Source organism: Podarcis erhardii (assembly GCF_964252035.2).
Source record: "Podarcis erhardii genome assembly, chromosome: 1".
Taxonomy (NCBI): domain Eukaryota; kingdom Metazoa; phylum Chordata; class Lepidosauria; order Squamata; family Lacertidae; genus Podarcis; species Podarcis erhardii.
This window is the reverse complement of record NC_138497.1, coordinates 130023877-130037552: the sequence shown is the minus strand read 5'-3', so window position 1 is coordinate 130037552 and position 13676 is coordinate 130023877. Positions and strand designations below refer to the sequence as shown.

Sequence of the window (13676 nt, the reverse complement as noted above, 5' to 3'; positions counted from 1 at the left end):
ATTATATGTGTGGCATATTTCACAACTCCCATTCAATACCAGAGACAATGAGTGTGACCAAACTTTACCCAATATAGATGTTCTCACAAGCCTTCTGCTGTTTAACCTAACATCATTAAAGGAGGTTTCATGGAACTGCATACACTACTTGATTTATTAAATTAAAACCCATCAATTTTGCTTGATAACCCAGTCATGGGTCCAGCTTATTCACTCTACTTGTGAGATGTAGCTAACAAAAAGTAACTTTTGTAAAAGGTTTTCATAGACATGGTTTATATCATTGCTCTGCAGAACCTTTTTTTTTTCAAAATAACCTTTAAAACCAGATTGTTCATGAAGTGATTACAAATAATTTATTTGTATTATAATTGTAAAAACCAAGGGTTTTTTAATGTTATGTTTTTACCAAAAAAAATATGCAGAGCAGCTAATTCAGAGTGGAATTGAACTAAAATCTCTAAATATCAGCATTAGGTTTTATTCGACTACTTAAAGAGCTCTACAACTGATTACCACATTTTTAAAGCTTTAATGATTAAAGATAGTATAACACTGTAACTACTGTCTATGCATTTTTCTTTCTTCTTCAAAAGTTTTTTTATTCAGAATTTCCCTTTCAGATAATACAGTGTGCATGCACTACTTGTCTCCTTGATATTTACACTGCTGAAAAGAGAATGTAACTCCATAAATCAAAGAGACACTGTATTTTCGACACTCCAAGGGTAAACATTAGTGTAACTGGTACAGCAATTTCAGCTTTGTAAGAATCTGAAAAGCTTATAGACATGCGTTTTAAAAGGCACTATAGAACAGGTTTCAAATTCATCAATATTTAGGACTAGTACTTGTTCAAAAATTGTGCATTTTCAGTGAAGTTAACTAATTAAAGTGACACTTGCCTCCAAGCGAAGAATGTTGGAATATATTTGTGTACTTAAACATTCATTATGGCTTCACTGATGAGATTTATCTCCCCTTTTTTGAAATGTAAACAGGCATGTAATGCCTGTAGTTCAGGAGCCATCAAATGAGTAACTAAGGCTGCACTCCTAACCCCACTTACCTGGGAGTAAGCCCCATGGAATTCAATAGGGCTTACTTCTGAGTAGGTATGGTTAGGGTTGCACTACAAATTTATTTCTCTGCAAGCTCATATAATTCCCAAGGAAATAAATAAAATGGCATGCCACTATGCCATTATCTTGCTACAATGTTCTGACTGAATGGCTATAAGCCTTGCAAATCATTCGTATTCACATTACTCTTGAGATATGCCTAACGAATTGCAAAAATACCCCAGGGAAAGGGTATTTTAGGAAAAGACATGCAAGAATCTGAACAAAATTTGAACATGCAATCAGATGTGTATCTGCACAAAACAAGCAGACAAACTGAACATGTAACTTGATTCACAATTTAGCATTGTTAGACTCAGCTACAAGGGCTGTTAGAACTACATGCAGACTGAAGCCTATTATTTTTATTTATTCTCGTGATTTAAAAATTCCAAGTACAGACACAAAGGAAGCTAGTCCCTAGATTTTGCAAATCATGCAAATCTGGAAATTGTATTTGATCTTGGATGCCAATGCCACACACATGGTGACATTATATCTGGGTGATGACAACATCTGGGACATGCAAACAGAAAAGGGAGAGGGACATACCCTGTTGTCACAAAGGTACTGTTTGACAACCGAATCCAAAGGAAGGGAATGGCACCAAATGCTTTCTTTCCCATGTTGAAAGCCTTCTACCCATTTCTCAAAATACAGATATCACAAGTAGCCAGAAAAGCAGGGAGGCTGGGGTTTTTGTTTTTTAAAGACTGAGATACAGAAGGAATAATAGGAGTTCAGTAAAAAGGACCATGCTGCCGTTTGGGAGAGGGAAGGAGTCCTGCATACAAATCTTTGCATTCTGAAAGCATACAGGGAGACTCATAAATCAGAATTATTCCACATTACCACCTACCTTCACCCCATGTCCAATGTCATCTAGGATTGTATAATCAATAGGTTTTCTAATATAGCGAACTGGTCTCTCCAGGTTGGCTGGTGCAATGATTTTGTGAGTTCTTGAAGTGTTTTTATTTGTGGTCAAGATGCCAATTTCTCTTCTGGCCACTTTTTCTTTATGTATGTCAACTGTCTGCGAGCATAAAAGAATTAAAATATTAGAGGTTAATGACTGGTAAAATGAATTTATCTAAGACACATTAAGCAAGCTAGTTGGTGTCATTACTATACCTCTAATTTTCCCCTAAGCTCCAATATAATTTATATTTCTTCTTATTTAATATCAGAATTTTTGGTTTATACAGATATACTGTACAGTATTTTCATATTTACCTAAATGGGATGGGAGAATCTAAAATGCCTGAATTAAGTAGGAATGTTACCATAAAAGCATCCTATTAATGCTATATACCATATTTTTCCGTGTACAGTATAAGATTAAGTTTTTAAAACAAAAAAATAGGTTTAAAATTGGGGCTCGTCTTATACATGGGTAGTGCTGAGGGGTGTTTTTCTTAATTGGAGTCCCCAAATATAGGGGGCATCTTATACATGGGGGCATCTTATACACGGAAAAATACGGTAAGTAAGTAAGCATAGCAAGACTTAAAAGCTAGTCTCTGGTGCTTCTGAGGACTGATAGATGGCATATATTGTTGTGGTCATTACCATGCTCACTATAAACATTTCCCCCAAATGTCAGCTTTAATTTTCTTGTTAGAAAAAGTAACTTGAGCAGATGTCCTGGCAGAGATGTCATTTCCTGAAACACGAACCACACATACTGCTCATGCCTCAATGTTTGTACAGGAAGAAGTGGTAGATGAGCAGCACCAGGCCCTAGGATCCCAGGAGATTCCTTCTGTAAAGCTATCTCCTCTTATGTTATACAAATGGTTACAGTTATGCTGCTACCAACAAAGGCCATTCCAAACATGACTAGGAAAGATTCTGCTAAGCAAGCAGACAATTACAACTTTGCTTTGCAGCAGGTTGCATTGTGGGAGATGGAGACGAGGGTCTCACCTGGGGACATTCCCTGACCTCATTCTGCAACATGGCATCATGCAAAAAACATGAATGGGGCCTAACCAACAGGATCTCCCTTGAAAAGTTTTTGCTTCCTTGCAGGATCCAATAAATCAACTTTCACTAGGAGGTCAAATTATACTTGAATGTGGAGAACAATACTGCATGGGAAAGCCATTGGCACAATTGATAATTTAGGAAACTGGCAAGTCAGATTAGAAAGTGAAGAAAAATAAAGTGCTACTATGCAATTGCCATACATCTTTTAACTGAGCAAAAAAAGAAAAACACTACTGCCATTATCCAGTCATGTAGAGACTTCTATTTTGATGAACTTATCATAAGAGTCTTTTAAAAGCTCGTTAAAAAACCACCAAGGCAAAGAAATTCTTCTCTACAAAAGCGCTATCAAAAATATTTTTTAATGTTTCAATTTTCAAAATCTGCTTTTCAAATATCATTAAAGCTCTATTAGCTTGCTTTAAACTATTAATACATTGCACATTCTAACAAATTTTATAAACATAACTCTCCTCTACTAAAATCATACCACTTCAATATTTACAACATTTTGCATGAATGAGTTAATAGTTTTTAGCTGGCCATAATTATTGTTTTAACTGTTTGTTTTTTCAGAGAGTAGGGGTATCCAGAAAACAAAAACAAAACACTCATTCCGAAAACTGGGACCGACAGTGCACAATCACAAATTACATTTAAATCTTTTAACCTTCACTAACTCATAATAATCAGTGTATATTAATGTTACACTGGAAATCTTCATGTAGCTCAGCTAGGAACCTTCATGGGTCATGTCCCATTATGCATATACTGTTTTATAACAGAGACTCTTTACACGCAGGCTATGAAGAAATTTTCCTATTTGGCGTTAAGCAAGTGGAATTGAGACTTCACAATGAAGTTGTTGTTATTATTTTTTTAAAGCTCCAGGAGAAACATTTATCATATTTAAAAAGGAGTAATCGATTTCCTAGCAGAAAGACATTTCATTCTCCATACTACCCTTGCCTGCATTAATAATGCATATCAAAATTACAAATTTTAGAAAGACGATCAAGATTTTAAACTAACAAAAGTCAAGGTAACAGGAGAAAAGGGGAGAAATGCACGCCACCTGGATTTTCCCCCAATCTACTAGAATTATTCCCCAAAATGTCTTCATTATAAACACCATTTGAAGGCAAAAAGAAAACAAGTCATCTTACTTTTTAATAAAGTTTGACCTGCTACTGCAAACTGCAGTAAGGTAGTTTTTCCGGATCATACTGATAAGCCAAATTCTTTTCAAGTTGTATCTGTGGCAACATCTCTCTGAGTCTCCTAACCTTCCACCACATGAAGGTTGTTCAATTTCATCCTCACAACCACCTTGTGAAGATGCTGTTTTGTCCAAGGTCATCAAATGCATTTAGTGGACTGAATTCGGATCCCCCCCCCCTTATGATCTGGGTCCCATCCTATCCACTGTACCACATTAGGTGCTTGATACAAACTAAGCAAACATAAAGAACAAGTTTTCTCACTTGCGAAATGTGGTTGATTGAAGATTCCATACGCCTAAGCTGGGATGCCTGGATATCCAGCATCTGTAGAACATTGTTGGCCAAGGTGTTGATCAAATAGGCTACACTAGCTAAAGACTGTGTTGTATATGCTTTGGTTTCTTCTAGGGCCCGTTGCTTATCTGTTGACTGAAAGGGAAAAGCAAAATAATCAGAAATGCAACATTTTCATATGAACTACTTTGAGGTAACAGGTGACTCTCTCTCTCTCTCTGAACCTTCCCACACCTTGGGCCAATGCGCAGAGTACATTCATGTCTGGCAGCTCCTCTTCGACCACCCCCTTCCCACTCATTGTACAGATTAATGGCACCCAGAGACCTTGGAGAGAGCAGTATTTACACATAAATGTAAATTGGTGGGTGGGTGTTATCAGGTTGTTGTTTTTATTTTGATTATATACAGTGTTTTTTCTGGGGGGGGGGCGCAAGGGTACGCATACCACTACTGTACACATTTTGTGAATCTAAGTTTGGCCTCACTGAAGGGCAGTATTTCAATATGAGTAGGAAAATGAGAGTACCCCTAAATATCTTTTTAGAAAAAAGCACTGATTAGATAGATTGTGGTGTTTTATGTTGATTTTGTTCTGTGAACCCCCCTGAGATCTCTGGGTATAGGGTGATATATAAATTCTAACAACAACAACAACTGAGAAAAAAGTTGCCTAGTTTGGTAAGATAATAAAGACAAACTTCTCAGCCAATGAGGACAGGTGCACATGCAACTGTAATCTGTCCACCCACCTATCACTCTCTCCAAATTCAACAATTCAACCTTTGAAGTATATTTAGGAAATTGTTGTGGTGCACTATAGCGGATATCCTGCCCACAACAGATTTTTTGGTGCCCAAGTGTCTGGAGATATTTCTTGTGCCCTTTTTGGACACATTCTTTTATACCAAAATTGACCAATATGAATGAAATACTGCACCCTGGTTTTAGTCTAACATAGATTACCATGACCACTGCAAATATAAATACAGGAAAAGGGGCGGGGAAACCCATCGATTTATCACTCTTACCCTTCCTAACTCAAGTGAACTCAAAAGCGGTTTCTACCTGAATACCTAAACAGCATTTTCTATACAATATTCACAAGATACTGGTTTGACTTGTACATATGGGAAGCCAAACCAGGCTTCGTGCAAACAAGCAAATAACCAGGTTCCTGGAGGGAGGATTGTGGCTGCTTGAGTGCCTTTACTTGGCTATGCTGCTGCATGGTTTGGCTTTTTGTTACATGCAAACCCCGATTAGTGATTGGTTTTCCCCCAGATAAGCTAAAAGCAGGAATCCAGGATCAGATGTGAAGTCAAACCATGTCTTAATGCCACGTAGAACAGCAACCAGGGAACGAGATGAGTACAGTGGCTGTGATCTTCCGCCTGGAAATGCCAACGTTTGCTTGTTTGTAGTCTAAGCCACGGCTTAGCGTTATGTATCATGTAGCGTATTATGTAGCATTATGCTTAGCATTATGCCAGGTCACCCTGTACCAAGTGAAATATTTAACGGATGCCTGATAGCCAGTTTGCTGCATCTAACTAAATCTCCCCAATGTCCTGTACAGTAGTACCTCGGGTTACATACGCTTCAGGTTACATACGCTTCAGGTTACAGACTCCGCTAACCCAGAAATAGTGCTTCAGGATGAGAACAGAAATCGTGCTCCGGCGGCGTGGCAGCAGCAGTGGGAGGCCCCATTAGCTAAAGTCGTGCTTCAGGTTAAGAACAGTTTCAGGTTAAGTACGGACCTCCGGAATGAATTAAGTACTTAACCCCAGGTACCACTGTATTCAAATCAAGCAACAATTCAAAGACTGAATAAAACATACAAAGCATATAGTTCACGGGGCTGAGACTGCTAAGAGCTGAAGTCCAAAAGCATCTGAAGTGTCACATACTCCCCTATATAGCTGGCAGGAGAACATCCTCCTCTTTGTACTATGTATCTCATGACTAGCCATGTGCCTCATGACATGGTTTGTTCTGCTTCAAGTAACAGAAAAGAAAGTATGAGGGGAAAGAAGCTGTGAGCTATTCAAAACTTAACTTAAGGGAACACCAGCTAAGAAAGACATAATCTTCAAAACTTGCAAAGGTTACATCCTCCCTTCCCGTATCTATTATTCCAGCCAGTGCCAAGTGAATGCAGTCAATAAATCAGCGCTCCAACATTTTTAGCAAGAGCAGCATTTCTAGAGTCAACGGCAAGCCAAACGTGTAGTCATCTTTCAACTCAAAGCTAGTAATTTGCTTTTTAAAGTAACCAGTGAAATCAGTTTTGGCAACAGCAGAAATATGATTCGGCGTGAAAACAGTCAGAGTCCATTTGGATGAAAACAGAAAAGCTGACCATCTGGTTATCTGTTTCTAAAGCACCAAGTTCATCAGATGCAACTGAAACTCTATTCTGCAACTATCTTAATAGCAGGTTTTTTGGTTTTTTTTTGAGGGGCTACAGCCCATTTTTCTTAATGCCCCTGCTTTAACCCGTTAACTTTGTCGAAGTGAGGCAAATAATTGCAACCCCATCTCTCTACAATTTTGCTATTGCTTATCAACAGATCCTTTAATGCGCTAGGATATTTTATGGTTGACAAGGCTTAGGATTGTGTCATGGCCCTAGCCTCGTTTTGGAACAGTGAACTGTGGGGGGCTATTGATGCAATCATTCCTGCTACGTGTCCTCTCCAGTGCTACAAAGCAACTTGTTCCCAGAGAAGCCAGAAGCTATAAAGCACTATGGAACAAGTTTTATTGCAAAGATGCCCGAAAGTACTTATAAACACATGGTCATGCCTATAACAAGGTGACGAAAGGAACTAATACTGTTCACTTTGCTTGGACATGTAAAAGGGTAAAAGAGCATGGGGAAATGATTCATAATGAATTGAAAAAAATGTTTGAAATTACTTCCCCCCCCCAAAAAAAAACAGAGTCCTTTCTGTTGGGGATAACTCAGACTGAAATTCCCAGGTGTCAGAAAAGGTGATTTATGCATGCAACAACTGTGGCCCATGTTTTGTTAGTCCCCAAATGGAAAATGAGCAAGGTCCCAACCAAAAAAGCTTGGCAACTTAAGTTGACAGAATATGCACAACTTGCAGACTTAACATATAGAATAAGAGAACAAGAACATATGTTTAAAGAAGATTGGAAAATGTTTATTGAATACAGTATATGGAAAATAATTGTGTGCAGCTGAAAACGCTGGCAGCATTAAGATAAATTCAACAGTGTAAATAAGTTTTGATGGATGTAATAATGGAAAACCGATTGGTAGTTTTTTTGTAAAATATTCAGGGGTAAAAGATATGCAAAATGAACCATGGAAAGAGAAGAAGGGAAGTCATTGATATCTTAAGGATGTAAAATGTTTATCTGAAATTGTAAACAAAAAATTAATAAAAATTGTATTTAAAAAAAGAGTGTTCATTTTGCCAGCTCCAGAGCGTTCTCAGATAACCATACAGCAGCATTGTTCCAGTTTTGCCTACTGCAATCACGGATTCATGTTCCAGCACAGTTGGGGGGTGGAAGCACTGGGAAACCCTGTGGGTACCAGAGACTTACATGCACATATATGCCTGCAAGCACAACACTGGTGACCCCTGGCTTAGGAGTGGTGGTGATACACTGCTACATTTTGTTTCCTCCAACACCAGAATGTGTGCCCCATGCCAACTGGTTTGGAACCACTCTCAAAATGAAAGTTTCTCCATACCAAGATATATAACATTTAAACATGGACTCACCAGAGGGAGCAAAAATAAATGCCATGCCCTCATAAATGAAGTGCCATGTCTGTGGCCTTGTAAGCTCTCTGAGCCATGTTGACAGTTTGAACAAATTTCTCCCCTCCTTCGAGGATCAGAGGAAAGGCAGGAAAATCTTACTCACTGGCGCCCAAGATACAACAGCCGCACAATGCAGCTCAGCCTCCTAACTTGTACGTCTGTCAGAGCCTAGACACCGAGCCTGGAATGTTTAGCAGAGGTTGGGGCTAAGGTAGTAGTTCACCCACAATTCACTCATCTGCAATAAATTTAATGTGTAACGGAGACTCCACACCTCACAGTTATATGTCATTTTCATTTTAGGCCTGTAGCGGTGATTATAAGGGTGAAATCTGCCACACTACCACTGAAGATCAGAGACTACAACCCTATAGGGAAACTGCCCTATAGCTCTGGTTTTGTGGCAAAGTAACATTAATTCATCCCACTTCAAAACAGAGCTTCACCTCCACTATAGCACAACAGAGATCTACAGAGAGAGAGGGCTGGATTGGACGAAGTAAGCATTCATGAATGGGTGTCCTAAAGGAGCAGGAAAAGGTAAAGGGACCCCTGACCATTAGGTCCAGTCGTGACCGACTCTGGGGTTGCGACGCTCATCTTGCTTTATTGGCCGAGGGTGCCGTCGTACAGCTTCTGGGTCATGTGGCCAGCATGACAAAGCCGTTTCTGGCGAACCAGAGCAGCGCATGGAAACGCCGTTTACCTTCCCGCCAGAGCGGTACCTATTTATCTACTTGCTCTTTGACGTGCTTTCGAACTGCTAGGTTGGGAGGAGCAGGGACCCAGCGACGAGAGCTCACCCCGTCGTGGGAATCGGCAAGTCTAGGCTCTGTGGTTTAACCTACAGCACCACCCGCGTGCCATTAAGAACAATTGTAACAAGTCAGCATTTCAGAGCACTCATTAAAAAAACCTGAATTAGAGAAAAGTATGGGCAATGTGAATGTCACGCAATAGAATACCCAGTTTCACTGCGTGCAAGATTGACTGAAGCTTACACAGTATTTTTTAAACAAATAAATTAAAGGTTCTGCCTTTTATGCAGAAACCAGTAACAGGCAATAACTGTTCACACATCAGGAAAGGTTAAAAGCAGTTGATAGTCATGCCGGATTTGATTTTATTATATACTTTACATGTAGGCTTCTTCTACACTTCTAATTTATTTATAAGAATCAGTGTTAGCTCACCTTTTAGTGCATGCAACATCTCCTTAATTTTCCCAGTTCCTCAATGCTTTTTCCACATAACCCTCACATACTGCAACCCCTTCTGTCTCAATACTCGCCATTCTCCTGGAACCCTTCAATCACTACCTATTATCATGACTCATTTGCCCACCCCATTCCTGATCTCTGGGTTTCTCCACTTTCTACATTCTCTTTTTTTTTTTTTTAATAAATTTTTATTAAGATTTTAAAGGTTACAAAAAGAAAAAGAAAAGAAAAGAATCAAGAAGAAAAAGAAAAAACAACACATATCAAAAAACAGAAAAAAGAAAAAAGACATAAAAAAACCAAGTCAAACCTTTAACTCACTTATTTACATTCACTTATTTCCTTGACTTCCTCACGCCTCCCATTTTTGTATTCTAATTCAATTAAATATACCAGCAAATCCTTCCAACTTTGTTTTTATCCTAATAATTTATCTTAACATATTATAATTTTACCTTCTCTTTCACCAATTCATTTTTACTTAATCCTTTATATCCTTTCTGCTAAAACCACATAATTCCCCCCCCCAACATCTTTCTAACATTCCTTAATTTTACAATATTTCTGAAGATAAACTTTAAATTTCTTCCACTCTTCTTCCACCAACTCTTCTCCTTGGTCTTGGATTCTGCCAGTCATCTCAGCCAGTTCCATATAGTCCATCAGCTTCTTTCTACATTCTCATTCAAGTCAACTATTCACTACCATGCTTCTGTCCCTTTTTCTGAAAAGCTCCTAAAAACTTATGTGACTTTTCTCCAGGCAAACTGACCTTTGTTTCCCTTAAAGAAACTGCAGTATTTGCCAAACACCAACTCACACAAGAGTGTACAAAAGTTGTCCTAAACTATAAGATGGGCAAGGATCAATCCAACAGAAACCTTTAGCAAGTGAATTTTCTGTTCTTACTAATAGGACTACAAACAGAAACTGTCTAGCATAGAATTTAAGAATAAAAGCAGGTCAAATTCTGACAATTACGATTTTACATGGGAATACATTCTTCCATGCTTGGAAACAATTTGTTCTTAAATTGTCCACTGAGGTATTTTAAACCCGTGTTTACAAGTTTTTCTCTGTGTGAACAAAGGCAGCTCCAGTTCAATGAAATAGCTGCACAATGAAGCCTTTTCTTTAGATAGGGATTTGTTTTACTAATAGCACTACCACTCTATTTGTGACACTAGACAAAAGTGCCCCAGCCGAAAACCCATGAAATGCCATGGTATGTTAGCATCAGAGTGTATCTGCAGCGTTGCAAATAAGATTTGAGGCAATGCTCACCCGTCACCCATCCCACTTGCCTAAGTTGCAACCCCTCCTCCTTCTCTTCTTCCCCTTGCATCTTTCACAAGAATGAAGTGAGTGCAGCTGAACTGTCAAGGCACTTCACAGTGCCTAAGCCCTTACCCTTTTAGGCCTGAGAAGGCATGGAAAGCTACATGCAACAGTTGCCCTGCCTGGCTCTCTCTGTTTTCCAGGTAAAGTCTAGAACGCTCAAGAGAGATCCAGAAAGAGACCTGAATGTCTTACCAAAAAAGCTTGGCATTTAACTATGCTAAAAGCGTATTTGGCTATTTTGAAAAAATCAATTTACAGTACTATTTTGAGCTGCCCCCCCCCCCTTTTGTGCTTCTGGGTGTCTAATGCCTCTCTTTTCCACTTCCCCCCACTGCTGTTTGCCTCCACCATGCTGCCTAAGGACCATCCAGGTGGCATTTGGAGGAGCAGTTTGGCAGCCCTCAAACCTGGTGCTGTCAAGACAACTTTCTTCCTTCAGCTCTTAAGTAAGGTGGCTAACCACAACTGAAGTACAGGTTTCAGCTTTCAAAACCTACAGTTTGTCTGGCCTCCCCACAGCTCTTGCCACCAGTCTTCCATGTTGGACTCAAAAATGGGAGGCGGTGAAAAATGCAATGAATGGATGAATGAATGAATGAATACTGTACAAGTAAAGTCTCTTGGTGATACATTTTTATGATTTAAAGCAAGGCAGCTCGCCATCTTGGCAGCCTGTCAACTAGTTCATTGCCCCTGATGCCAACACACCTGGGTATCCAACAAAACCTGAAAGTGGGGGGACTGAAGTGCCCCCAACTACTAAAGAACAAAAATCATAAATAAGGTAATGACTTTAAGACCATCAATGGACTGTGAGAGTCAGTATACAATGCTATTTTATTCCAAACAAAAATTCTTAATGCAGTCAGCATTGCTGACAGCTCTAATAGCCACATTCTCAGGGGGGAAAGACCATGGATACAGAGGACATGATGGACTGGGAAAAGGATTCACCTATAGAACCAGTCATTGACATTCGTTCCTTCGCAGGAGGGTCACATTATGCCACAGCCTTTAGTGCCTGGAAAAGGCACATAGCCGTCCTCAGATTCCAGTAACTTCAGTTCAGAGGCCAGAAAAGAACCCCGGCCTCCTCTACATTCCTTTAAGAACAGAGGCTCCACTCATCATGAGTGGAGCTAGCTACTTAGAGGAATGTACATTCCCATTTAAGGTTCGGTTGCTGGTGTTAAAACAACATTTAAGTTTGCCTTGTTTGGCTTCCTGCCTAGGTGCCACGTGGAGCTATCTAGGGTGCTACCCAGCTTGCTTGCATTTCAACCGAAACCTCTGTTTTGCCTAACTTTACTTCCCTAGATCCCTCCCTCCTTTATATGACCTTGTCCTGCTGGCACCTGACCTGTGCTAGACCTTTGTTTACTTGACCCTGACCTGGGACTAGCAGTACATGACCCTGGATCCGTGGAATTTGTGCTTAGCATACACCCTAGTCTAGCTACACCCTCATCCCCCAGGCGGGAACCCTGCTTAAGACAGAACAGCAGGGGAAATCAATATGGCGCCCTATAGATATTGTTTAGAGTATAAACTCCCATCCCATCATCACCGACCATGCTGGCTGGGTCTGATGGGAGATATAGTCCAACAACATATGGAGAGCATAACATTGACTATAGAAGTTTCTGCAGAGAAAATAAGACTCAAATGAGAGCAGAATCCACATGTTTGCAGGACCTGAGAAAAATGACTGCACAATCTCTTTGAAGTGAGCAGTGTTCACAATACAAGCAATGATAGCAGACAGGTGTAATCTCAGCCAAGTAGATGGTTTATCCCAAGCAGCCATCTGGTCTAGGGGGATGGGGACAGGACTGCTGAAAAAATAATATTAAGCGATAGTTGGAATCGTTGCAGAAGAGTCCGAGTCTGAATGCAAAGGTTGTAATGGGAGAACTCTGGGTGGGGAAAATTATTATTATTATTATTAATTATTCCCCACCCATCTGTTTGGGTTTCTCCAGCCACTCTGGGTGGCTTACAGCACATAAAAATTGCTAAACATTAGACATAAAAAATTTCCCAATACAGGGTTGCCTTCAGATGTCTTCTAAAAGTCAGATAGTTGTTTACTTCCTTGACATCTGATGGGAGGGTGTTCCGCAGGGCAGCCGCTGCTACTGAGAAGGCCCTTTGCCTGGTTCCCTGTACACAGTGAGGGAACCGCCAGAAGGCCCTCAGAACTGGACCTCAGTGTCCGGGCTGAACGATGGGGGTGTCCCCTGCTGGGACACAAACACACAATCCTAAGTGGGACAAATCAGGCAGCAACCACAGCTTAGTTGCACATCATAGAGAGTGGGAGAGAGGTGTACAATACAAACTCAACAGGGATTTGAATTCTTCTACAGAGACCAGATATATATATATCCAATGGTGAACAGGGTCTGATATTCTTCAGAGCTGATGGTCTTCCAGAAAGAGAGAGAAGAGACAGCTAGTGCCTTTTTATGACTAGAAGAAATTCAAACTCATCTTACGTCATGCAGACAAATTTCACTTGCCACAGGCATCCAAGCACTTAGCTATTTACAAGTCTGCTCTAGGAAATTAATACTCAAACAGATGAATACTCTTTCCTTTTCAAAATTCCAATAGTACAACTAACTTACATCATCTAAAGTAACACATGTGTGAATTAAGAAAGTAATTTTCAGT

At 39.8% G+C, this 13676-nt stretch overlaps 1 protein-coding gene across 16 annotated transcripts in view; it reads right to left on the bottom strand.

Moving 5' to 3' along the window:
* ABI2 (abl interactor 2) overlaps nucleotides 1-13676 on the bottom strand; it is a 63834-nt gene that overhangs the window by 20649 nt on the left and 29509 nt on the right. For all 16 annotated transcript variants that reach the window (XM_081833974.1, XM_081833982.1, XM_081833979.1 and 13 more), the window contains exons 2-3: nucleotides 4598-4765; nucleotides 1981-2157 (exon numbers count right to left, since the gene is read on the bottom strand). In XM_081833974.1, the coding sequence (XP_081690100.1) occupies nucleotides 1981-2157; nucleotides 4598-4660 (240 nt within the window). In that variant the 5' untranslated portion in view covers nucleotides 4661-4765. The remainder of the gene's footprint in view (nucleotides 1-1980; nucleotides 2158-4597; nucleotides 4766-13676) is intronic.